The 26,567-nt window shown below is 45.1% G+C and overlaps 3 protein-coding genes across 7 annotated transcripts in view; 1 reads left to right on the forward strand and 2 right to left on the reverse strand.

Annotated features, from left to right (window-relative positions):
* Positions 1 to 16,036, forward strand: ift74 (intraflagellar transport 74). Of its 2 annotated transcripts, none has more exons than XM_085418051.1 (20): positions 1 to 95; positions 930 to 1,063; positions 1,543 to 1,684; positions 1,771 to 1,819; positions 2,055 to 2,153; positions 2,296 to 2,356; positions 2,649 to 2,708; positions 2,803 to 2,864; positions 10,687 to 10,825; positions 10,926 to 10,988; positions 11,073 to 11,216; positions 11,761 to 11,801; positions 12,096 to 12,175; positions 12,253 to 12,306; positions 12,778 to 12,875; positions 12,948 to 13,074; positions 13,212 to 13,375; positions 13,531 to 13,656; positions 13,787 to 13,847; positions 14,133 to 16,036. In XM_085418051.1, the coding sequence occupies exons 2-20, from the start codon at positions 935 to 937 to the stop codon at positions 14,246 to 14,248; spliced, it is 1,815 nt and encodes a 604-aa protein (XP_085274177.1). In that variant the 5' UTR covers positions 1 to 95; positions 930 to 934; the 3' UTR covers positions 14,249 to 16,036. The 2 variants fall into 2 exon arrangements, with proteins under 2 accessions (XP_085274177.1, XP_085274176.1); XM_085418050.1 differs by having other exon boundaries at positions 4 to 170.
* LOC146661556 (leucine-rich repeat-containing protein 19-like) lies at positions 3,008 to 7,126 on the reverse strand. The gene is made up of 5 exons (XM_085418052.1): positions 6,149 to 7,126; positions 5,826 to 5,937; positions 5,560 to 5,647; positions 4,100 to 4,306; positions 3,008 to 4,001 (listed from the first exon to the last, which is right to left on the reverse strand). Exons 1-5 carry the CDS (start codon positions 6,493 to 6,495, stop codon positions 3,688 to 3,690), a joined length of 1,068 nt encoding a protein of 355 aa, XP_085274178.1. The 5' UTR covers positions 6,496 to 7,126; the 3' UTR covers positions 3,008 to 3,687.
* Positions 15,978 to 26,567, reverse strand: part of zcchc2 (zinc finger, CCHC domain containing 2) — a 19,145-nt gene continuing 8,555 nt past the window's right edge. The window contains exons 6-15 of one of the 4 annotated variants that reach the window (XR_014913230.1): positions 25,113 to 25,216; positions 24,583 to 24,666; positions 23,891 to 23,945; positions 23,649 to 23,775; positions 22,852 to 22,919; positions 22,631 to 22,692; positions 21,467 to 21,559; positions 19,935 to 21,389; positions 17,446 to 18,702; positions 15,978 to 17,406 (exon numbers count right to left, since the gene is read on the reverse strand). Coding sequence is in view for 3 of the 4 variants with exons in the window: in XM_085418047.1 (XP_085274173.1) it covers positions 18,641 to 18,702; positions 19,935 to 21,389; positions 21,467 to 21,559; positions 22,631 to 22,692; positions 22,852 to 22,919; positions 23,649 to 23,775; positions 23,891 to 23,945; positions 24,583 to 24,666; positions 25,113 to 25,216 (2,110 nt within the window). In the remaining variant the exon portion in view is untranslated. Of the gene's footprint in view, positions 18,703 to 19,934; positions 21,390 to 21,466; positions 21,560 to 22,630; positions 22,693 to 22,851; positions 22,920 to 23,648; positions 23,776 to 23,890; positions 23,946 to 24,582; positions 24,667 to 25,112; positions 25,217 to 26,567 lie in introns of all 4 variants that reach the window. The other 3 variants (XM_085418049.1, XM_085418048.1, XM_085418047.1) reach the window with 3 other exon arrangements.

The raw sequence follows: 26,567 nt of genomic DNA on the forward strand, positions 1-26,567 counted from the left end.
AGAAGATGGTTACTGGGGTAACGTCAACATCATCTCGAGCTGCTGACTTTCTTCCAGCTAGCGTTTCATTCTTTTTCGTTTATTTCTCTTTTCAGGTAAACCGCCGCACGCCTGCTTCGACTGGAAGTTATACAGGCGTATAAAACAGACCGCAGAGAGACCATTTTCAGGCAAGAAGCTGCGTTATCTCACGGCTAACGCCGGGACGTTTACCGAGGCTTCCGTAAACGAAGCTAAGCCAAAAAGTGTCAGCTAACAAGTTAGCAATAGCCGAACTAAGCTTCAAAATTGTAGGTTTTAACAGACTGCGCTGTCATAACGATGCACAGCTGCCGGTACAGCGATGCGGGTCAGTGTAATGTCAGTGCAGCGTAGATGCAGTGTTGGTGCACACGAAACAAATCATGTTTCTAAATCAAAGTAAACATGTGACATGTGTTATTATTTAGAGTTTGGTTTAATCACCCCGAGGAGCTTCTTCCCTCTTTTTAGCAGCGTGCACATCTTTATTTCCTTTACAAGCTCTGTGTTACTGTGAGGTACAAATCAGTCCCTTTATTGCCTTCAGCCTTTCGCTACCACTCCTAATCACGTGACCGCCTGATCTGTTGTGCTAGTAAAATCTAAAGTGGAAAATGTCAGTATATGAATCAACAGGCACCACAGGGTTAAAGGTTATTCTTTAGTGTCTTCAAGTGTGGCCCTTTTATTTCACCAACAAGCACCGAACTGTAACAGCATCTGGAAATGATGTGGTTACTGTTGCTCCAAGGCAACAGGAACAGTAACAGACTGAACTAAATTAAATAATACAATAAATTACAAAGTTAAAAATATAGGAAATAACATAAAATGGCTCAATCCAGCCAGCAGCTCCACGTGTCTGATTTGTTACTCAGTGTTCCTGTTTGTGTGTCCACGGGTTTTAGGCATCATGGCAAGCCAGCGGCCTCCATCCAGCATGGGCCGGCCGATGAGCCGCAGCGGATCTGTGGTCCCTGGTGCTGGGAGACCCCCTACAGCTATCCAGCCTCCTCCTACAGCTATGCGTGTTGCAACTGGGGTTAGCCATCAGCAGCATGGATACGCTGTAGCTTTGAGATATTATCAGTCTGAGTGTGTTATGTTCAGTCTGAAAATACAATTGTTTGCTGATTCTGTGTGTTTCTGCACGCCCAAGAAATGAGTGCCAGGTTTTACTGAGCCTACGTGTAACACTATAGACCAGTTTTGGCAAGAAAAAAGACCAAAAATAAAATGGACATTGTGCTTATGATGCATTTTCATTGCATCATGCTTCTTTTGTAATCTTGTGTGCAGTTATGAGTACAGACTCTGTTTTCCCCTCCCTACATGTGTGTTGTATCTAATATGAGAAAAAAGCTGAGTATGAGGTTTAGAGAGAGTAACATGGTTATTGTCAGATGTCCTTTAGATATCGTGATAATATTGTCACTGTGAATTCTTTCAGCTAAAATAATTTCAGAGTGAAAATGCAATTTTGTGACAGCCACAACTAAGGCACTGCATTTCCTCTTCCAGATGGTCCCAGGGACCAGTGCTCATCCAGGTTTGAGGGGTGGCATCCCCGTCGCCACCCCCGGAGTCCTGACAGCACAGATCAAAGTGACTGAGAGGCCGGTCACCCAGCAGGGGCTCAGTGGGATGAAAACTGGCATGAAAGGTATGTTTTCTTCTTGGATATTTTTCTGATTGTGTTTAATATATAAATAAACCTGTGACCTCCCTCCCACATTTCCTTTACCAAAGGGCCTCAGAGACAGATTTTGGACAAGTCCTACTACTTGGGTCTTCTCAGGTAACACATACTCACTGGCATTAACAGTAACTACTTATGTCAAAGTAAAGGAGTGCACAAACCATAGGTCAGCTAGACCGCTTCACAAAAGATGCAAACATACTGAGCACATTCACATTTCTTAGAGTTGGTCTTGAGTTAAAATGTATTTTCTATTTTCACCATAGATTCAAATGTGGTCTTTTTACGCTGCTCGTGAAAAATTCTATCGATGTGAAATTTGTTCTTCTGTCAGGAGTAAGATCAACGAGTTGACCACAGAGACCAGCAGACTGCACAAAGAGATTGAGAGCTACAATCAGGAGAACTCCGTCTATCTCTCTTATGAAAAGAGGTGGGTGGTGTTCTTCTTCTTCTTTTATGACCAAGTTTCTGTCTTCATTCCCGTCTTTAACAGTTATAGTTGAGTGAAAGATGAAATCCACTGAATCCAGATGAACTCTGTATAATGTCCCCGTGATGTGTGTCTGCTGCAGAGCTGAAGGCCTCGCTGCTGAGATTAAGGATATGCAAGGCCAGCTTGCTGACTACAATATGGTAAACAGCAACAATGTTGTTAAACACTGAAAGATTGTATCCACTTTTTCACTGTGTTGTTGAGGAATGTCTAGCTTAAGCAGTCGGCCATGATGACTTAAAATAGACGATGTAAACTTCCCACTTCAGGGACAGTAACTATTTGATTGCAGGTGTTACGATGTTATGTTTGAGAGCAACTGCACGTTTAAAACCTTTATACTGGTGAGGTTGTGTTTTTAGTTTTCAGTGAATGCGTTAAACACTGGACTCGTTTTTACTTCACTTTTGTACATTTTTATTGTGTTTCCAGCTTGTGGACAAGCTCAACACCAACACAGAGATGGAGGAAATGATCAACGACTACAACATAGTAAGTAATCCATCAAAACAATATAAAAGGGTTTTTTCATGAACTGGAAATATAGGGGAAAATTCTCCCTTTAACTTTTTGATCTTGTGTTTAGTTGAAAGCCGAGAATGACAGCGAGGCAGAAAGCATCGATAACATCTTCACTGAGAGGAGAGAGTAAGTGCACGTGTTCTCATAAAGACACTTGTGTCTCCATTAGACAGTTTTATGTTCACAAATACACTTTAACGTATTTATTTTGTGAAGTATCATTTTCAGAATGAAGTACTAGGACATTATTTAATTTAGCCTGATGGCTAGTTTTCATGTGAGTCATAAAACATTTAAAAAGACTCAGATATGTGCAGGTATGAGACTTTTGAACACAAACACAACAGGAAACGACTGCTTGTTATGTAAAGATGAAGCAGCAGTGGAGTTTTCTTAATAAAAATAAATGCCGTGTAGATCCGTGAGCAAACAAACACGTGGAGTGTGTTTTATCTGAAACACTTGCAAACTGTTTTCAAACCACCGTAAATTGAGGTTTGTATAACGGTGCACATTGCTGCTGGTGTTGTCGAGTCATGAAGAGGTAAAAACTCTTGTAAACCATGTGACTTCATCGTTCTAGTGCCGTGCAAACAAGGATAAAGCTGTCGATCTAACTGGGCGCTCACACACTAACACTAATGGCTCAGATTACAGGAAGTGTTCTGTACTTGAATATTGTTCTTCTAGTGGTCAAAAAGTGGAGTTGGGGTTGTTGCAGACTCCTCGCAGCTGACAACAGTGTACTAATGGAAGTATCCGGGCAACAATGCAGGCCGTGGAGTTAAGATGTTGCAAAGAAGCTCCTTCAGTGACCAACAGTACAGCTCTCACACAATGATTTTGTGACCCGTGAAATGATAATACTCAGCGGTGTTTATCAAACAGCAAGGTTGCCACTGAATGGATTGTATTGTGTTTGTGGTTTGCTTTCTTATCATCGTGCATGTCACTCTTCTCTCCTGATATATGGATCCTCAAAGTACTCCTGCTCCTCCTGCTCCTCGTCTATCTGTCTGTTCATTGGTTCAAAGCTGAATGTTTGATGGGTCGGGTGTCTTCCCGTCGCCGAGAACTCTGTTGACACAAAATCCTCGTCGCCCTCCTCGACTTCTTGTTGTAACTGCCGATGCCTGTAGTTGTGGAAGAGCTTGTACCAGGACGGCCCCTTGACGGCACACACGATGAGCATGGAGGTGGCCACTGCCAAGATTGCGACGGATGCTGTGAATTTCCACGTGTTGCCGAGCGCAGGAGTCGGGTCTAGTTTGGGTTTGAGGATGGAGACGGGGTTATAAGCTTGCATTTGTGCGTCCACATATTTAAGTGGAGAAAATGATCTGCAGCTCTCGATGTCGTACCTTTGCTGGTGCTGTTGTTCTGACCGGTTGACTGTGTGGTCGTCATAATAACTGATGGGCCCGACGTCTGTTGAGGGTGGACCGGTGTTTTTGGTTTCTGAGGGTCTGGAGTGATGCTGGGTAATAATGTGGAGTACAGTGCTGCAGCATTAAGAAGATCTCGTCCAGCCTGCTCTGCTGGAGATGCACAGATGACCTGTGGTCCTCCTGCAGCCACACACCATTTCCTTCAGTACATGCTCTTTAAGTTACTAAAGTTAGAGAACAGTTTCTTCACATAGAAAGGGATTTTAAACACTGGCCTCATTATCTCTCTATACTACACTCCTACTTGTCTCTACTTGTACTTGTTTTCATTCAAAGTAGTGTTTTTGGCTTTAATACTGGGATAAATCTTTAAGAATGATGTGAAAATAATGTAGTTCACTGATTGATCCAAGAGAATCACTGAAATCTGCAACATGGGACATATGATTTAATAATCAAGCTACCAACATTTTCCTTTAAGTAACCAGACCATCGCTCAGTTTCCCCAGTAGACATTTTTGGCTCACTAAGGCAGAGCATTCAACTCTATATGGGAACCAGGTTGTATATGGTGGGTGCTCTCCTGCATATATGCTGCTCTTTTTATGGTACGGCTTTATGGTAACCATCACCAAAGTGTCACCACATCACCTGTCTGCAGTTTAAAAGGAAGCAGACAAAAGCACCGGGTGTTCTTATGTGTTGATCAGCAGTGTGAGCTTTAGGTTCTTTAGGTAATTCTGGCTTCCAGTAACATCAGTTGCCAAAAATCTTTCAAATAAGGTTCAAATAAAACCTCCATACCAGCCGTGCGAGTCTCTTACATGGCTCATAGATTGTAAGTAAAAATGTGCCACTGCAGATTCAAGCAAGATACTCCGTGTCTACTAAAATCCCTTCAAATAAAGATCCACTGCTCAAAGAAAGTTCAGGAACACTTTGAACACATACTGGTCTCAGTGGGGGGAAAGCCATGCTGGATACTGATATGGACCGGGGAATGTTTTAGGAACGAAAAGATGGGAATGAAAATGATCAACCTAGAGAGGGCCGAATTCAAAGACACAACACAAATAAAAGTGAAGCAATGATGCAGCCAGTCTGTTGTCCCGATCCCTGATATCAGGCAGGTGCCGTTGCCTAGCCTGTAGACATCTGTGTGTCCCCCCCATAGATATGCCTCCCCAGACCATTCCTGACCCACCACCAATCTGGTCATGCCGAACGATGTTACAGGCAGCATAACGTTCTCTACAGCTGCTCCAGACCCTTTCACATGTGTCACGTGTCCTCAGCACACTCATGAACTGTGTTTGTGTTCCTTTCTTTTTTTGAGCAGTGTTTATAGTTTTCAAACTGCTGTAATTGACTCATTAGCTCCCAGAAAGGGTCACAGGTCAGCCAACATTTAAAACTGTGATGAAAACTACTACCCATGGTAACATTTGCTGCATCGATCTGTCCAATGATGGTCAGCAGTGGACAGGAACAATTCCAGGGGTTTCCCTGTAGGTTCAGTACCTGATGGGACCAGACAGAGCGAGGTAAATGAAATAATAACACATCCTGTACAGGAAACACTTACATGTGCAGCCCTAAATCCCCATACACATGCATGCATTTCTTTATGCATGTCATGTCTAGATTAGTTCTAACTAAACTCTAAGTTAGCAGATTCTTTTTGAAATGCTCGTTTTACCTGTAACTTGTTCAGCCCACTGATCAGCTGTGCAGGGAGGCTTGTTAGCAAGTTGTGGGTCAGGTCCAACTCTGTCAGGACCTCCAGGTCACTGAAAGCCTGAGGGTGAAGGCTACAAAAACAGCACAGCAGAATTATATTACACTTGATTACATACCACACTGTACTTGGATATATTACTAACATGCAACAGTAGTAAGTTTTAACAAGTATGCACCAATATCAAAATCAAACCAGTTTAATGGTTGGTGTTTAACACACAGTATACTTAAAGCAGCTAATTAGCATTTAGCTAGAAGTTAGACTTTTGCTAGCCTACTGACCTGCTGATGTTGTTTCTGGCGAGAGACAGCACTCTGAGGTTTGGTACCACAGAGAAGTATTTGGCTGGAATAGCAGTGATCCAGTTAGCATCCAAGTGAAGCTCTACCAGGCTGGGATAGCTAGCTAGTGCTTGTTGGTCCGTGTCATTCAGAGTAATTAGGTTCCCTTCAATCATCAGTTTGGTAACATTTACATTTTCAGAGTTTTCAGGGATGACTTGAAGATGTTTGTTGGTGAAGTTTGCTGTCAGCTGATGGGTGGAACAGGAACAATTCACTGTCTCATTATTTTTCACGAGCCCTACAGTGAGCCACAGCAGGAGGAGAGGCTGCCAGCACCTCTCCATCACACCACACTGAAAGGAAATGGATACAAAGTCCTGTAACCAACACGTGACAGAGAAAACACGCTCATTCCTTAACAAAACCAGTAATTAATTCATTTTTTGCCTGGTAGAATTCAGCTTTTTGATTGAAAAAGCATTACTACGGCACAGATATCGACGGTTGCAAATTATGTAGTTGGACTAAAATAATCTGACTAACATCAACTCCATTTATACACAAGGTTTGCATAAGTTACAGTTATTTAGCCTGTCAGTAAAATGTATTTTCTGAAATACATGTTTAGCTCCTCCCCCTTTAAGCCAGCGTTCTTTGGATTGGCTGTGCCTCTTAAAAACAAGGTTGCGTGACACGGTAGCACCTGAAGACCACAAAGAGGTGAAAAATCTCAGTGTATGCTGTGAAAAGTGTGCAGGGGTTAAAAGTGTGAGACAAGATTTTGTAAATAAGTATTGGCCAATGTTTACACTAAGCACAGCATGTCATGAGGACAAATACTCACAAATACTACGAGTGATACAAAGTGCCATAAATGTGTATTCTAATGGCCAGCAGGGGGTGCTGCAGAAAGTCTAATATATGGCGACAGTAAAACAGTGCTTGGGTCTCTTGATCACTGACCTTATTATCACTTTCACGATAAGCTGATGGTCTCAGTTTCACGTGAAAACAAAACTACACTGATTTTTCAATGATGGCCCCTTAGAATCAAAAAGCAGGATAAAACTTTACCACAACGTCCGTGTGTGCCTGTTACCAAACAGCAGCATGGTGACAGCTTGAGGCTTTACAACATTTTGTTTAAAGTGTTTGATTCAAACAGCAGGTAGGCGGAGCGCAGCTCGCTGACATGACTGTACCTGTTCTCACTGACATCACAAAGAGCAGAAGGAAAAAAAACTGTTCAGAATCTGATGAAAATACCCTTTAGAGTCGGGAGCTATTAAGCCATCTAACCTGAGGATAAAAACATTACCCATCATTGCACGTCATGTTCCTCTTTAAATATACGACTCAGCGTTGGACTCCATTAACAGAAAACATTATGCCCTCATATTTCTATGTGAATTCTTTGTATGTGCAGTGAACTGAGAAATCGGGCACTTTGCAGCATAAGCCCGAGGTCAGAGTACAGTAGAGATAAAGCACCGTGTTAGGGAGTGAGTGCACACTGATGCTGGAGTGTCTTTTTCACGTCTTACAGAGAAAAGAAACTTCAGCGCATGTTCTCCTTTAAAGGACACGTGTAGAAACGTGTCTGCTGCCTAACCTCGCACTTCTGCATCTCACAATCACAATTCCTGTCTGGTTTTCACACTGTTTCTCTTTATACTTGTTGTGTAATCATCTTTTACTAATGAAAAGTAGCAGAAGAATCTTACCTGTTCTTCTACACGCACTAAGGTGAACCTTTAGTCCTCTGTTACTCTCACGCAGTCAGTGTACGAGTGACCTTTGTTCCTTGTAAAACAAGTGTGCACTCTGTGCTAACTGTTTATGATTGATCAAGTTGGTCCTCCCATCTTTGCTGTCTTCCTTCTTCTGCCTACAAGTATCTCTTAGGTTACTGTTGGAAATGGCTCATCTAAATATATATGTGAACTAGTTCAAGGTATAATTCTGCAAATGACTGAATATGATTAATGACAAGCATTTTAGTTCTTTTAATGACCTCTTCTTACGGAGAGATGACGGCTGAATGGAAAAGAAAGCATAAAGTAAGGAGAAGAGTGTGAAAGATCAGACGGAGAAAAGAAAAAGTGGATGAAAAGCAGGTAGAAGATGAAAGAGGCCAGTGTTGCTGCTGCTTCGTCTCAGCAAACATACCTGTGCGCCTGCGTGTACTCTCACTCTTGATATTGTAAAATGTTTCAGCAACATTTGCAAACTATTGTAAACATTGTAATGATTAATAGTACTGTGAAAGTGAGCAGGCACACCAGCAGCAGCAGACTGGGTTACATACAGCTGAACAAGAATTCCCACATTCCTACTCTTCCATTGAAGTTCTGCCGGAGGTTTCTTCCTGTTAAAAGGGAGTTTTTCCTTCCCACTGTCGCCAAAGTGCTGCTCATAGGGGGTCATATGATTGTTGGGTTTTTCTCTGTATCTATGAAGCGCCTTGAGGCGACTTTTGTTGTGATTTGGCGCTATATAAATAAAATTGAATTGAAGTAGAGACTGATGTAAATGTGATGGAGCTGCATTGCAGCCCGACTGCACCGTCTCTGGGAAAGTCGGGTTTCAGCACAGAGGAGGGAATGTTGAGTCTGGAGGAGCTGATCTACATCACAGGGGTCAGGTTCAAGTGTAACCGTATGATGTGAATATTCAAGAGTTTGGTGCTGTAGTCTTCCTCCACCAGTCCCAGAGCAGGGGTGTCAAACATAAGGCCCATGGGCCAGGATCAGCCCTCCAAAGTCTTCAGTCTGGCCCACTGTGGAAAATGTGAAGGAGGGCATAAATCTTCTACGGTGAGGACGTGCTCCATGACCACGTACTGTACCAAAGTAAATAAGTCGTAGATAAAGCAATAAACGGCAGAAAGTTCCTCGTTTTTCACTGGCTGCTATAGAAATGTATCATTCTTATGTTCGATTCACCATAAACAGAAACAGAAAGGACAAAAATGTTCATTGTTGAATTACAGGACAGTCTGCACAACACAGAACCCAATTTAACTTATTTATGGTTTAGCTCAGTGGGATGATCAGGAGGTCATACGCCGTGTGGCCGGAGAGCGGTAGGCCCGGATTTGAGTCCGAGCCGCACTAGTTTCAAGTTTCTGGGTGTGCACATAGACACAGACCTCCAATGGAGCTCTAACACCTCTGCGGTCTTAAAGAAGGCCCAACAGCGTCTCCACTTTCTGAGAATCCTCAGAAAAATGGACCTGAAGAAGGAGCTGCTGACCGTCTTCTACCGCTGCTCCATTGAAAGTGTGCTGACATATTGCATCGGTGTGTGGTTCTCCAGCTGCACCACAGCACACAGAAAGGCACTCCAGAGGGTCATCAACATGGCCCAAAAAATCATTGGACATCCTCTTCCCTCCCTGAAGGACCTGTACAGCACTCGCTGTCTCAAGAGGGCACGCAGCATCCTACGGGACTGCACACACCCAGGACACCGGGTGTTTAAGCTGCTGCCGTCTGGCAGGAGGTTCAGGCTGCTGAGGTCCTGAACAAATAGACTCAAGGACAGCTGTTACAACAGGGCAATAGCCCTGATCAATGTAAATAGCTGACCTGACTGGATACCTCCCTGGACTTTTTAGGGGGAGGTAACAATGTTTAAAACGATAACAATAATATTTATATTTATAACAAGGTGCAATAATAATTAATGTGCAATAATAACAGTGTGCAATACACATACACTTATTCTTCTTTTTTATACTAAGTTAATATACTGTGTTGTGTTGTTTGTTACGTTGTGATGTGTCATATCGTGTCGTGTTGTGTTATATGTAGTGCCGACGTAGGACAGTTTTTCCAATTTCATTGTACTACTGTACTATGTATGACTGTGCAATGACAATAAAGAGTTATCTTATCTTACTAAGCTGCATGTCTCCCCCCCACACACACACACACACACACACACTCATGTCTCTATGGAATAAGGGCTGAAAAGGCCCCAAAATTAAAAAGAAAGCTTATTTGTTTCTTACAGTTTAAGTGCAAAGACACTGAGATGTATTATTGAATTGCATTAGTGTTTTTATGTTAAAATATCTCAGAGAAAGAGGCGTTTCACTGATGCGGCCGGCTTCACATCATAGTTATGCTTCAGTCCTGTGATGTAGCTGAGCAGGAAACAGGAGGAAGCTTTGACCACCGCTGCTTGATTCTGTCTCCGTTTGTCGTTGGTTGGTGTAGTAAAGAATGAAAATTAATTTAAGAAACAACAACAGTTTTTTAGGTTCTTCGTCTGCTTTGCCTTATTTTTCATGTGGAACGTTTTGCTTGTGCAGTGTTCAGTCAGGGCCTCCGTAGACTCAGAGGAACCCGAGGAGGTGGGTTGCAAAGCAGCTTGTGCATGTGCCACAACTTAAGCAGCTTAGATAGCCTGACCCGATGTTAGCTGATGTGTAGAAGCATGTCAGCTGATGTGGGCTGTTATTGAACTGTAAACTCTTTGGCTTCCTTTATCTGTCTGCGTGCACTCTGTCCACTCTGTTTGCTCTGCAGGAGAGAGGAGGCAATCAGGGCCATCGAGGAGGAGATCAGGAGAGAGAGGCGCGTTGCTGATGAAGTCGTCCAAGCAATGCCGGCAGCAAAGCAAGAGAAATATTTCACCATGACAACCACTAATGAGGAACTGCTGCAGGTGAAGCTGTAGTTGTTATGGGGAAAGAGGAGATTGGTTCATGTCAGGCATGATGAAATCTCACTCTGGCAAGTACTCAGCTGATTCTTTTGTTTTGCAGGAGCTGACTGTTCTCCAGGAGGAGCTGGACGTGCTAATAACGAGGAAGGAGGACTATGAAGCAGTGAGTCGGGTGGAGGGGGCGGTGTGAGCGAGGTGGAGGAACAGCATGGCTGCGGGTGTTTTACGTGAACGATCCTCGTTGCAGGAGCTGTCCCACTCTCAGATAAAGCAGGAGATGGTTCGGCTTCATGAGACCTTGTCAGCGCTGGAGGCCAAACGAGACACGATGGAGGCGGAGCAGAAGAGCCTGGGTTCACCCCAGGAAGAGAGAGAGAAGTTATTTAAGCAGGTGTGCGCGCTGGTCATTGCTACATCAGAGGACGGGAGGGATTTGATGAAATATCACAGAAACTTTTACAAACAGGAAATAGATTTGTTTGTGTTCCTGAAACGGGCTTTTACAAGGATATCACATGAATTCAGTTTCAGTCTGGTTGAGTAGTTTTAGTCATGTTGAGGAATTCGGTTCCTCAGCGTTCACTGCCTCCACACATTCAGGGTCTGCACCGGCAAAAACCCTCTTTCAGCATTAAAAAGCAACTATAGCTGCGACATTTGGGTCCTGGTACTTTATTTTGTTCTCCGATGTTCTCTGATTAAGTAAACTTAATAACACTGAAGTTTAGATGATCTAATGCTAACCCAGGCTACTGTGGTAATGTGCAGTAGGGCTGTTCTTCATCCTAAACGTGTGCATTGATTCAGAGAGTCAACAGCACCATCATGTGGTCAAACTGATGAATGGATTGTAAACAGCAGTGAGCAGAGCTCCTGAAGCTTGATGTTAGCAGACGTGAAAAACCAAAGACTGAAGCTGTGCTTCTGTTCTCCAGGTGAAAGAGGACAACCAGGAAATTGCCAGCATGGAGAGGCAGTATGTACTCATTACAAGTACTTAGATACTCGTCACTTCTGTGTGTGCGTGTAAGAATATGTGTATATTGGTGGTGGTCAGAGGGCCCGGTGGCGCCAGTGTTCGACAGCCTCGCCTCTGTCAGTGCGCCCCAGGGTGGCTGTGGCTACAATGTAGCTTGCCATCACCAGTGTGTGAATGTGTGTGTGAATGGGTGGATGACTGGATATGTAAAGCGCTTTGGGGTCCTTAGGGACTAGAAAAGCGCTATATAAATACAGGCCATTTACCATTTTACCATTTGTGTGTACTCAGGCTTACGGAGATACGGGACAGGAGAAGACAAATCACAGAGGAGATCCGACACCTGGAGCAGGACTCAGAAGCAGCTCAGGGTAACCCACAGGATGAGGGTGGACTCTAAACCTGAATCACCTTTGATGTGATTTCAATATTCTGAACATTCCTACAGGCGAATGTCAACAAAAATACAAAGAGCTGAAGAGGAAGGAAGAGGAGATCAACCGTGAGTCCCAGTCGAACCGAACACTTGTGACATAGGCAGCATAGTCGAGCTCATTTAAAGTTAAGGTGTTTCGAGAACATTTCTTACGTACTGTGTCCGTTTATTGCAAAAGAAAAAACTGAACACATACAACAGTTAACGGAGCGACTGAGAGGAGACGGTCAGTCGGTCAGCGTCACAGGCGACTGACAGACACAAACTGCATCTTGATGTCTTGGACTGTGGGGCAGAGTAGTTGAGCAGATGCAGGCTGACAGGCATGTATTTGTTCATCTGTTTAATCAACACTGATGATCCCACATTTGGGAATGTGGGGGCTGATGCAAACACTGCATGTGAAAGCATGAAGCCTAATTGATGACAGTTAGGAGTCACCAAAACACAGTAGTTTGATTTCCACTGTCAGGAGGAACTAGAGGGAACCTACTGTCTACTAGCAGCGCATGGATATAACCTCTGTCCTCTTCTCAGGGTTCCTCGAGTCATTTGAGGAGTCCAGGGCTCAGGAGGAGGAGAGACTAAAGCAGGGCCAGGAGAACATTGTCTCACTCCTGGAGCACTGCAGCAGGGTGAGGAGCACTGATGAAATGGGAGGACAAACACAGCGTGGTCCACTGCACTAACTGTGCATGTCTTTGTAGAACATGTTGCGGCTCCGTCAGGTGGATACAGTGACAGCCAGTGAGCTGAGGGACATGCAGGAAGTGCTGGTAAGCAAGGAGACCGAGGTGGTCCAGTCAGAGAGCACCGCTAGAGGACTGACGACAGGTGGGTGACACGCACACAGTCGGGTTTCCCTCACTTCTAAAGAGATCACATTAATTTATTTCTAACCTTAAAGTCTGGAACATTTACGTCCCGACAACACGAGCACTGAACAAAGCCCCTTCTCTGCCCCTGCACAGAGTCCCAGCGCCTGCAGCAGGACCTGGAGAAGGTGCAGCAGCTGGAGGGGAAGATCACAGGTGAGCTGAGCACCCTGCAGGAGCGTGTCAGCACCATGCAGTCTGAGCTGCATACCTACAGGGACCTGGACACCCTCAGGCTCACAGCTGAGGAGAGGAAGAAGGTAACTGCAAACTCTTTGTGCTGAAGGTCTCTTCCTGTTAAAAGGGAGTTCTTTCTCACCACTGTCCCCGAGAGCTTCCATACTGGAGATCAATAATGGAGCTCCGTTTTAAAAAATGAACTGACTATACTTTGTTTTCTCTCCTTGTGCTGCAGAGGCTGCAGGAGGAGCAGGTGTCGCTGACTCAGCGTCGAGATGCATTTGGACAGCTGCTGGAGGAGATGAACCAGAAACATGAAGCCCTGAAGACCAGACTGCAGGAAAATGAGACTCATGCTCAGGTTAGTCGTGTTTTGGTACACAGGAAACAGACTGAATCTTCTGACTCAGCTCGCTCCTCACCACCTGCCTTCCCGTCTTCAGCTCACAGCAGTCTTGTGTTTTGTGTTGCTTTATGTGTCTGAACGTTAGCTGGCTAACCTGGAGAGGAAATGGCAGCACCTGGAGCAGAACAACTTTGTGATGAAAGAATGTATCCTTTAGAAATATGACGTATGAATTCATCCACACTAGAAGCCCTCTATTCAGTCTCCAGCATCCAGAGAAAGTGAGATTTTTAAACACTGGGACCAGTTCTTTACAGCTTTGGTAGCTTTTGGAGGTAATTAAAGGAGCAGTACTTGTCAGATGTGTGCATACATTTAATTTTATTTTCCAGCTCTCGGTTTGTCTGCCCGGTTTGTGTCTTCTATAAACCTCTGGTCTCTGAGACACCAGGTCTGTGAGCTCAGTGATTTTTCCTTAACTGCAGCGTCAGTCATCGCCTCCAAATCCCAGGAGAGCGACTACGCCTCAGTTGCCAAGAGCGTCTCCCAGCAGGTGGCCGATTACAACAAGAGCCTCATAGAGCTGCTGCAGAACAACATGAGTTAAAAACAAAAGGCTTTATTCATTTGGTTCCAGGTGAAGCTTTCTGACAGGCTCATGGTCATTAAAAGCAAAATGTGTTGAGTGTTTATACCCAAATAGCTTCTCAGTCATTCAAAGGCAGAGATTGTGCTGCATTCTGACAGCAGCTTCAAGTAGAGATGTAAATGTAAAACGGTGAGCTAATTTAAATGTTTCATAGGTACTGTCTGTTTATTGCAAAAGAAAGAAATAAACATACTACAATTAACTGAGAGACGGAGACATACAGATGCATCAGTTAAACGAACGTACATGTCTAATGCATCATGGGAATCCCCCGGCAGCCTGCGTCTATTGCAGCATAACTAAGGGAGGATTCAGGGTCACCTGGTCCAGCCCTAACTATATGCTTTAGCAAAAAGGAAAGTTTGAAGCCTAATCTTGAAAGTAGAGATAGTGTCTGTCTCCTGAATCCAAACTGGAAGCTGGTTCCACAGAAGAGGGGCCTGAAAACTGAAGGCTCTGCCTCCCATTCTACTTTTAAATACTCTAGGAACAACAAGTAGGCCTGCAGAGCGAGAGCGAAGTGCTCTGATAGGGTGATATGGTACTACAAGGTCGTTAAGACTGTATATAAAAGATGGGCATAGTTTCCAGGTCTAGAAATTGAATGTATAGAAGTGTTTAGGCGTTCCCTGTGCCTGATTTGGCACCGTTCCTTCCTGATGAATCCCAAAAGTAATTTGTGCCGCTAGCTGGAATCAAACCAGCAACTTTTTGCTTACCAACTAAAGCTTCTTAAAGACAACAGTCCACCTTTAGTTAGCCTGCTAGCATTCACTGCTACTTTCAAACTATCGAGCTAGTTAGCTGTACAGAAGCTAAAATGTTGACAAAGCTGTATGTTTAACCACAAAGAGACTGATTGCAGATGTCAGGGTAATCTCGTCTTGTCACAGTAAAAGCTGGAGTTGATCTTGATAATATCTGGTTTTCATGGCTGGTCGTTTACCCAACCAGGAATCTAAACGGTGCATCTTAATGTGCACAGCAAAATACAGGCTGCAGCCAAATCTAAAGGACAGACGGACACGTTTTATTTTTATTTATTGCTTTTAATTACAGAAAAAAAACAGGAACAATTTGCATAAAATCCAAATTCCACTCTAGAAATATTTGACCTTTCTGGTGTGCAGATATCAAAGAGTACAGTAAACATTGATGAACAGTACAGCATTTTTCTAACCATTCAAAGGTCAATAAAATGAAACTTGGGTTTATTTGGTGTCCTCAGTATGTACACACATGAATCCCCTCTTCTTCATCCACATCTTCTCACTGCTTGTGATCCAGAGCAGTGGGATCGTCAAGCCTTGAATGAAAAGGAAGAACTTCAAAGGGAAACATGAATAAAGCCCATCTACAGTTTTTTGTTTTTGTGCATCTCTTCAGCAGTTTTACATGAAATATCTTGTCGTCGCCACCACTTGCTTCTCTTGTCACCCAATTTAAAACATCTGGGGGGGGAGGATCCAAACATGTATGCATAGATCAACTAATGCACTGACAGCAGGCTGAGCAATGATGGAGGACAGACGCGGCACAAAAACAAGCACCATATCCACAAAGCTCTGAAAACAACCACTGAACAGCCTGAGTGCATCAAATGGCGACCAGAAACGTCAGCGTCTTCATTAATAAATAAAACAATCCTACATTTGTGTTAGCGACGAGTGTTCTCGAACTGATCTCATTTATTTTGTACTGACAACTTAATTGCTTAAATAAATGTTACATATGGAACCCAAAGAAGAGGTGGGAATTATGTTTTTGTCAAACTGCATTTAAAATTCTAATATTAAAATGTGTCAAAGCAAGCTCATCACCCGCTTTCAACTATAGCCAGCTAGCTGCTTGGAGCAAGAACAGCAATGGTGCTGAAGACATTCAACAGAAATGTGGGAACAGCCTCCTCTGATTATTTATAACCAAGTTTGTTTTACAAGGCAACTCGTGCTGCTCAGTTAAGCTGCCAAGCTTCTGAATGGCTGCTCAAAAGGCTTCAGACGTCACTGGTTAATAAGCTAATGTTAGCTAAACAGAAAACTAGATTATAACCTTATCCAAGTCGTTAGCGCTGCGAAGGAATATTACACTAGCGGCTAGATTCAGCATTAGTTACTCTAAGCTGTGCTGACTGACTAATGTGGGCAGCAGTTTGCTTGGAACAGTAAAGACTGATGTGAAAAGTGAAGCCAGTGCCTTAAACGTGCAGTATTATTCTCAGTGGCCATCAGGGGGCGACCACTATGGTTATCGAGTTGTGACGTGTCACCGACAGGTCATCAAGCCGTGTCACAGATTCTCCTCACCTGCCAGTTTGAGGCCCGGTAACAAACATCACTAACCAGTGGGTGATATCACAGTGGGTGATATCACAGTGGGTGGGCCCATTGTGTACACCGTCTATGCCACAGGGTTGTAGTGGCATAGTTGTAGTTATCAGCTAAAACATAAGGGAACAGCGACAGACAAACTCCATTATAAACTAAAAACAGATCAGAAAAATCTTAGATCCTCCTTAAAAACTTAACATTGGGTTATGAATTAAGCCACCTTTAATTACACTTATATTCTACATGATCAACAATTAATTGATGTACTCTCAACCACTTTGGGGCTCCATATTCACACCTTGCCTTCTTTAATCTGTGTCACAAAAACCTCAAGAGAATATTTATCGCTTTAAATCTGCTGTTCTGCTTTTCCACATCAAAATAACTCTAAAGTCCACCTTAAAATATTCAGAAATCAAAACTGTAGATCTTTTCAATTGATTCAGTTGAATCCAGAAAGTGTCAGGTGTCTGTGACAGCGTTGAGTTCAGCCTGTAACTGTCAGAGGCTGGACCCACCCAGTCTGCGCTCTACAAGTCAGTTTCCATGTTACAGCTTCTGCCCACAGCACGAGCGCTTCGTGGGAACGCTGTATGACACTTTGCCATTTAGTAGATCAAATTAAAGGCTAACTTTGGTTGAAAGAAGACGAGTTTTGCCTTTCAAACACTCCACTGATAATTGGTCTGGAGCTTCCCGGATCAATGACGATTCCAACAGGCCAAACTATCAAACTGGACCCACCTCAGACCAGTAGTTGCTGTAAATACACCGGCCCAGGTAACGCTGGAGGAGGGGCCCGAGGCAACACTTCTGCTGCTCGACCATGTTTGGGCAACACAGGGTAGCTAAAGTTGGCCAAACGTGAACATGGTTACAGCAGAGAAAAGGATGTTTCCCAACAATGCAAGTGGCCTAAACTTTAATACTAATTAATGCAAAATGTTGGAGGGGGCTTGGATATGAAGTAAACTGAACACGTTTGCCTTTCTGACACGACGAGCCAGCACGTCTCAGTTTGATGCACACTCCGAGCATGGACGCTAAAAGGAAACAGCTACTAAGGTTTAAGAGAAAAATAAATAAATCAGAGCAACATGTTGAGGACCAAACGTGCTGCCTGGAACAGAACTGGTCTGACTCATTACCTGGAATCTCAGTTTTATTTCTACAGTATGTCGCTTCAACTTTTTCCACTGTTAGCCATCAAAATTGGTTCTACACCTGAAACCACGTTTTACACAAAATGCTGATCAGTTGGCCAATTCATGCAGATTTCAAATGAACACCAATAAAATGTTTACGTGAACGTGTATCCGGTGCACAATGTTGTAGTGGCTCCTGCTTCTCTATAGTGCATCTGACCAAAAAAAATAACTTTTAAAAAATGGAAAACAATAAGAAAATTAAATTACAAAGCAGCAGCAATTACCCTTCAACTAAAAACACACCAAGTGGCAAAAATGCGTGAGATCCGTCCACTCTGAATCAGCTTCCTCTTTAAACATACATTCAAAAACCTTACAGCAAAATTGAAAACAAAATCCATCTTTGATTCGTAGTCTTTGAAAACTGCTGTACAATAAAATCGTGAACAGTTAAGAAAAGGCATAAATACGCTCTTACAAAGAAGTGTTTAAGAAGCTCCCAGTCGAGACCGAAGGCTCCGCTTAATGTTAAAACTAAATATCCTCAAAATAGCTTTCACTTCCTAAGAATTAATAAGTTAATCATTTCCGACCCTCAGTGCAAAAATATCAAAAACCAACTGAAAGGGGGTGGGGCTTCGAGTCACATGGACAGTTTGCGTGTGCAATGAGTAATCCCCACGGGATGAAGGTTTCTTCCAGGCACGAGTACTCGGGCTTTGTCCACGGAGCCCTTGGCAGGTCGGTCCTGTTCAGAGGATGCGGTGGCGAACACAGAAGCTTGATCACGCTGCTCACAAACAGCTCCCAGGGAAGAGGCTGCCGCCATGGAAACGAGGTCGCAGGAACTTCCTCCATCCTCCTCGTGTTCTTCAGTCAGCGTTGTCAGGGCCGTCTGAGATGTGGGACGGTGCGTACTTTAACCGGAACCCACCTGTGACACACAAACGCACAAACATCAGCTCGCAGTGGTTCATCACAGCACGACTACATGACACCAACAGTGTTCAGTGATGCCGAGCGTGTTTGCTGAAGAACAAACAGAGAAAAGGAAAACGTTACTATTTCACGGCCCGCGCTTCAGGTTTGTGTTATGACTGTGGTTCGACAAACCCACACACACTTATTTTGTGCACTACATTACTCTACCTGTGAGGAAGGACAACTGCAACTGTAAAACCCATCACAGCCCTGAAGTGTGAGCTGGTAATACTGAAGATTATACATTTGTACACAGTAGTGCGATTTATACCAATACAGCGTGAATGTGCAACACACTACAGCAAGCTGTGCGGGCAGTATCGCCTGCATCACCTGCCAAGACTGCAGACGCACTAATGCAGAAGAACACAGCAGCGCTAATGGCCAAACAGGAGGATGGAAGCGTGTCACAGAAAACAAAGTTCAATGCTTTCACTCCACAACAGCATCACTGCAGCGCACGAGCATGTCAAACACCGGCACCCTGGAGCTGTAACTCTGAATGGGTCCATGTTGATCCCTTTCATTTATTTTGATGGTCCTGTCGAGTAACGGTAAAAATACATTTGATCATTTTTAAATTCATGCGTTTCCTGAGTCATTAATTTTCCGTGGGAAGACACAACGGGGCGATATTCATAAGTGGGCAGAGAACGCGAGGTTTACCCACAGGAAGTGGAGGTTAGTCGACTACCAAAATAATCTTTAGTTGCAGCCCTAGATGCCATCAGCCTGTCCTAACCAAACTGTTTCTGTGGAAACGTCAAGCAAACGTGCAGATAAACAAAAACCCTACACTGCCTCGTTTGTGTTCAAAGTACCTTCAGAAAACCTGACCTTTGATCTTGAGGTCAAGGTCACTGAGATTTGAACTTGGACCCACAGTATCAGTGAGAAATCCCACACCGCCTCATTCTCGTACACAAACTTTGGCCTTTTATGGCTGATAACTGTACTTGTTTGTATTCAGCTATTACTTTGATTTTAACGTAGGAGGTGACACTGCGGTGTTGCACACATGCTGCATCTCACTACAATAATGTGAGCGACGCAGATTCTTCTGCCATATCTGAAAGCGCATGTTGTGAACCATGCACAGCTGAGTAAAGACAGCTACAAATATACTTCATGTGGAGGATCAGCGCTGCCTTCTAGTCTTTGCTGAGTGTTGGGTGTCGCTGTTACCTTGTTGTGTGGAGTCAATGGAGGGCTGGTTGCATTCGTGAGCAAAGTGGCCGCTCACACCGCAGTTATAACAGGACACGTTCCCGTTCTTCTTATTGATGCCACCTCCCCCCAACAGAGAGGGAGGCAGCATCCCCAGGGGAGGGTACACATGCTGGTAGACATGGTGGCAGAACGAAGTGTTTGGAGCCATCGGCTGCTGGAGGCTGTAGCTGGCGGCTACCACTGCTGTAGCCTGCGTGGCCAGCATGTGCGATGGTACCTCTGCATGACTTTGGGTGTGAGTGTTAAGGTAAGGGGATGGATGTGCTGGAGCAGCACTGGGGAAGTAAGGGGGCATGGAGGTGGGTCCGTTGGCCTGGTGAGGAGGGTGAGCCTGGGTGAGGTAGCTGCTATTGCACAGGCTTGTGATCTGGAAGAGCGGTGGAGGAACACTGAACATCTGGTGCGCTGCTGCCATCTGGTGGCCAGGGAAGAATAAAGGCGTCTGACCCGAGGCGACGCTCACACTGCTGCTTCGGCTGCCGCAGTTATTGTGACAGCCACACGTCCCGCAGCCCATTGGCAGCTGCTGCGGTGCTGCTGGCTGCTGGAGAGTGAGAGGGCTACCAGGAGCGACCGGGGTGCTTCCAGTGGAAGCACTGCTGTTACTGTAGGATGTAGAGTCGCTGTGTGCCGTGCTGTGTGTAAGTGCTGGGCTAGAGCTCGGGGCAGGTCCAGGGGTGTGTGTGGGCACAGCTGGTGGAACAGCAGCTTGTACTTGTCCAGGGGCCACGGGTGCCCCCAGAGATGGCATTGGGACGGGGGGCAGGGCGTAGGGAGAAGGCAGGGCAGACGGTAAGCCTGGGCGCTTGCTTTGCGATGTCTCCACATGTGGTAGAGAAGAGGCCAGGCCCGGGCTGATGTTGGCTGGGTCTTGGCAGGTTAGTATTGGAGAAGACATGACGCTGACGGGTCTGATTGGACCCTGGTGTGAAACCTGCGGTGCAGCAGGTGAAGATCCACTCCCCGGCGCTCCGTCAGTGCCGCCCTGGCTGTGAGACAAAGCCGTTTTGAAGCCCTGGATCAAGGGCTGCATGGCAGAAGTTCCTGCAGGATGCAGTCCAGTAGGTGGAATCCCAAAGGTTTGGACAACATCCCTCTTCTCCGGGTCGTCCACAATTCCAGAGACGGCTGGAGGCAGTGTGGGCATCGGAATCATTAGCGGCCCTGGTGAGGGCTTTCCCTCTGGAACCATGCTCTGGCCAGGAAGTGAACCCAATGGGAGCCCAGCATCCGCAGCTCCGTTGGGGAGTATGTAGCTCACATTATGCATGAAGGAAATATGGGGGAAGTCTGCTCTCCCCTCCAGGCTGCTAAAGGAGGCCTCCGCCAGCACAGCAGAGTCAGTCTGGCCGGTGAAGAACATGTCAGAGCCTGGTCCTTTACAGAGCTCGTCACAGGGGCTATCTGTATCTGACAGAGGACAGCAATGTCATCGCTTATCTTTACAGTGGCTGTATTTAGAAAAAGGGCGTGTGTGATAGTTTTACCTTTGTTGTGTTCATCCTCACTTTCCAGGCTCTCTGGTCCTCGGTGCTGTGGGCTGGATGGGGAGCTGCAGCTTTCTGACGATGAACCGCCATCTGCAACAACAACGTGTGTCAAAGCCAACCAGCGCCCATCTACTGTGTATGCAACAGGAAACACAGCACGATTGTTAACGTGTCCTTTACGATACGACAAGATTACTGATGAGTTTATTAAACTGGTGACTGAGACTCTGCTTCAGCTGCAATTCATGAGGAACTCCAGCCTGTAAGAGACGGCGTTATTATTAGTCATTTACTGCCTACGAATACCGTACCATGCAAGCAGCCACTAGGGCCATGTCACATGATAATACAGAAAAATAACTAGGCAACATAAAGGTGTTACATCGCAGTATCATTGCTACAGCAATACCATGTGTTTACATTCCTGGTGCGCACAACAGCGAGACAAGCCTGCACATGCCAGAGAGGGACGGCCTCTGATACAGTGTTGCCAACTCATCAGTAAGGAAAACAGCTATTGGCTGTCCTAAAAGTCGCTAAATGAGGTCATCACCTAATTTGCATAACTGGTCATGCTTATGTTAAAAAAACCAAACCACCCTAAATGCATTTAGAATATATTTAGAACTACAAATGAAATTCTTTTAAAAATTATTGTTTTAATGTCACGATCCCACCTCCTTCATCCAGGCTTGGTACTGGCAAAAGTGACCTGAAACAGGCACTCTGGCAGAGTTACTGTGTGTGTTTAAGTCGTTTTAAACCTTCTGATCCACAAAAAGCACTGACTGCGTTACAGTCAGTGCGGGAGCAGCGGCTTCGCTCCTGCGCGATTCATTTGCAGTTTGGGCGCGTAGGGGTCAGCATCTCCTGCTCCGACTGCAGCTGTGGGCGACTGCTACGTGAGAATGACCCGCCGCCTGTGAGCGCTTTGGCACGGGCGGCACGCTGCTTGTTGAGAGGAACAGCGATGCGATACGTGCTTTCACGTCAAAAAGTGGTCATAAGTCTGACTAATAACACCAACAAAAGTCGCTTTTTAGAAAAGAAATAAGGTCGCTAAGTTGGCAACACTGCTCTGCTGGACTTGGAGCTGCTTCAAAAGCATTCAACAAAGCACCGTCCTGTTGAAGTACACTGCCTCCTGCTACAGACGCTTACCTTTCCTCTGGGCTGCCACCAAACACCCGTTGGACACAAAGGACTTGCACTTCACCTTCTCCCTGAAAACAGGAGCACATGGGAGACCAGAGCGTTCATGTTAACACAGATGCAGCACACTGTACACTAACGCACAGACTGACAGAGCCAGAGTCTAATGACTGCTCAAACGTGTCACACAGGGTAAACGTGGAGCCTCTTAGCTCGTGAAGCAGACCTACCCTTCTGTGGGCAGCACTCTGCTCTTGGTTTTGGTGGCTGGGTGGCTTCTCTTGTCTGTGTCCTGGTGCTGTAAGAAAGCGAGGAGTCATTAACATGCAGCTCACAGCTCCCCTGGAATGACTCGATTTGCCATTAATCACTTTCAGCTGTTCAGCTAGCAGCGTATTAGGGGATCCCTACCAATTTACACAAATACTACACAGAGCTGGAGCATGAGTCAAAACAACAACAACAAAGAAAGAAAAACGACCCTGTGTAACACCAGTTTACACTGAGAGAAGGATTCTGAGGAGTCAATCCCATCCAGGGCTCTGAAATAAACGGGTTATGAGTGAGATGAAGAATGTGCTTTGTCAGCAGACTGTCCTCCACCTCTCAGTGTTTGAGCGTGTTAGCGAGATAGCACAGAGCACTCCCCTTCACATGGCACGTCCAATCACAGACACAGGAGCAGCTGGGTTAATGCAATCATAGCGGCCTTCAAACCTCTGCAGCCCATAATGATTAACAGTGTTGGTGAAATGGTGCTCACTGTGCTCTGAGCTTTACTCACAGGACTGAACCGAGCTGCTTCTGACAGCGGCTGGTGCAGCGAGGAGCTTACCTGCTGCACAAACGGAGCAGATTGCAGCACAGCAAGCTACCATTTCTACAACACTCGTGCCAGTGTTAGCAATCATATGGCTGCTGTGTGTCTCAGTGGCACGCTGAAGTACTGCTGAGCACGAGTAAGAACTTCTTTAATCAAAACAGGTTTCTGTATACGCAAGACAAAGAGACTGGCAAATAACCCGACCTGCTCGGCTTCCTGGCTGCTTCGCGGTGCGCAGCTCTTCTTCCTCCTCTCTGCAGGCCCATTGAGCTCTGCGGCGTGTCCTCCCCTGCGAGGGTCCACCTGGGAGCCTTTGGCACCCGACAGACCGCTGAGAGGAACACGTGCTTTTGGTTAATACGTTTACGTGCAGCTTTTTTCTGCTTCACTAACAGTTTTTTCAATTCTGGAGACAAAAACAGCGGTGAAGCAGAGATCATACTCACAGCTGGCATGGACTCTTGGACCCGTGCTTCTTCTTGTGTCCCTGTAGATACGACTCTAGATTTCACAGGGTTTAAACAAGAAAAAGTCAATGATGGAGGCGCTCATCCAACTCATTGTTCATTACAATTCACACATTATTACCCATCAAATGACAAATGTGAGCACAACTAGGGTGAAGCACAGTGCACAGGTTTGATTACATTCTGACAAAGGAGAAGCGATTCATGTGTACTGTTAGCAGTGGCTGTAGGACCAAAGACTCAAATTTCATTTAATACATCATTTTTTTACAGCTGGAAAGAGATAGCCCATCTCTGTGTCTGTAAGGTAAATGGCTTTAAAACTAAAAGTCGTCCAGGATTATCAAGCTTTATGTAAAGTATGAGCAGGACGAGGCCGTGCTGACTGCTGCCCGTGGCACATGATGGGGCAAATATAGCTGTGAAATATGAGGATTTGAAACAGACTCAGCTTTTCCGACTGACCTCCAAAAATAAACACTAGTAAGACTCGAGCAGCAGGCCTGGTTAGCTGGCCATGCCTTTGTTTTGTCAGTGCCCACAATCACTTCTCAATCAGCGATTTACACACTTCCATGCACTCCTCCCCTCATCATGCTGCACTGCCACCAGTATCATAGAAAAACAACCCGCTCCCCCCAAAAAAAGAAAAACCAGAAAAAAGCGCGGACCTGAAAGCTGCTTCTTCTCACCTTCCTCCTGACTGGAGGCATCGGAGCAGTCTCCCTGGTAGGCTGTGCCCAGCTGACAGTTGCCTGTTCAAAAAACCCCCAAAAACACAGAAAAGGTGAAAACTAAAGCACAAGTGATGAAAACCACTTTGTTCCATATGTCTGATCACTCAAGACCAAAAACTGCACATCTGTAGCATTTTATTACTTTCATTACATAAATAGAGAAAACGAACTAAACAGGAAGCCAGAGAGGTTCAAAATGTAAAATCAATAAATACAACATTACACAAAACAGTTCTTGTTGCTTTCTCCGGCTATTGTAAGGCTCCATACATGAACCTGAACTGTGACTGCGCTCCCTCACAAAGGACCAGAGGACATTATGCTGGTGGACATGCGTGTTTCAGTGAGAGGAGGTGAGACCACCGACTCTTCTGCAGGATGATGCTGCAGCTTTCATTAACAGCTGACCTTTCAGACAATTGCATGATCTAACATGAATATGAGCATCTTGGCCTTATACTCACATCTGCTACAAGTAGGTTTAGCAGCGTAACTGGAATCACAGTTGAAGAAGCTGCAGACCTTCCTGGCCTGCCTGAACAGCGGAGGTGCAGACAGGAACCTCTCTCTACAGGTGAGAGCAGAGAGACGGCATGAGTGAAACTGTTCATTAACAAACAAAAACCCTAAACTTAGACTTCAGAATGACACCATTACTCTGAACACAAACTCCTCCTCTGAGAACGTGTTTGGCACGATTATTCATAGAAATAGTCACTAGGACATAAAAACTGCACGCACAGGGTGGAGCTGACAATATTTCCGTTACATTACACGATCATAAAGGCTTGAAGAATTCACAAAAATATCCATGGACTTTCTTCTGCTTATCAATTTCAGATTTGCGGGAGTGCATGGAGAGGCTGGGTACAGTCTGTACCAGGGTTAACACAGTCACACTAATCACTGGGTGCCCCCGTTCTCGTAATGACTGTACCAACCCCCCAGTCCATAAACATTGAACCTGTCGTGCACTGTGCAAGTTTTAATGGCCCATAACTGCAGCCAACAGTGAAGCAAAAAGCTTTGCTCCAGCACTAGTTAAGCCTCGCCTTATACAAGATGAGACACAAGACAAAAGTCTGACAGTGGGCCGGACTTTGGATGCAAACAAAAACAGTCCAAGCAGATAGGTTTCAGTTTCCCCACTCGCTCCACAGTCTCACTTCACACTAAATGAAACTGGTGGAGAGGCCACACCCACTGTGTGGATGTGTTTTATCAGAAATGAAAGGGAAAACAACAACAAAAACCTCTCTGGGTTGACTATCCCTTCAACCAAGAATGAAAACCAGGCCTGTTTAGCACGCCTGACATGTATTACAGGGACCCTTACAAAGCTTTGCAGATAATGGTCAGACCCATTTGACAGAATATCATGTTCAGCTGTGCTTTCTAGGTCAAGGGCCCCCGCTCCTTTCCCCACCCTCCAGTACTGGCATGATGGGGGTGACGGGGGTCCAAACACAGCCCCAAGTCATGTTTTACAGTTTGTCCTGCTGGTTTGTAGCAGCAGCAACAATAACTGACACACAGCACACTGACGGAAACGAAGGTACTTAAAATTCCCACGGAGCTGCTTGTTCACAGCTATTTTAAGCTCAAGCTTTCAAAATAATACAGCGATGCTTAGCTAATTGTTTTGGTTTACATTTTAAACTGGCTGTATTGATATATAAAGAAAAGACAGACGATGCTGTTCGATTTGCAAAATAGTGTCAAACAGGAGGATTACAGTCTGACACTAACATGCCCTTTGTTTCTCAGTCTGCCCTCCTCATCACATTGTGACTACATCTTAATCTCTGGTGACATTTTCCCTCCACACATGCACACACACACCTGAGATAAATAACCGCAGGACACTGAGAATCTCATCCAGCGTTCCTTCACTGACCTGGGGTCATTCCATTCAAGTC

This window comes from Rhamphochromis longiceps, linkage group LG9 (assembly GCF_057381845.1).
Source record: "Rhamphochromis longiceps isolate RC_006_pf linkage group LG9, R_longiceps_female_GT1.1, whole genome shotgun sequence".
Classification (NCBI taxonomy): Eukaryota; Metazoa; Chordata; class Actinopteri; order Cichliformes; family Cichlidae; genus Rhamphochromis; species Rhamphochromis longiceps.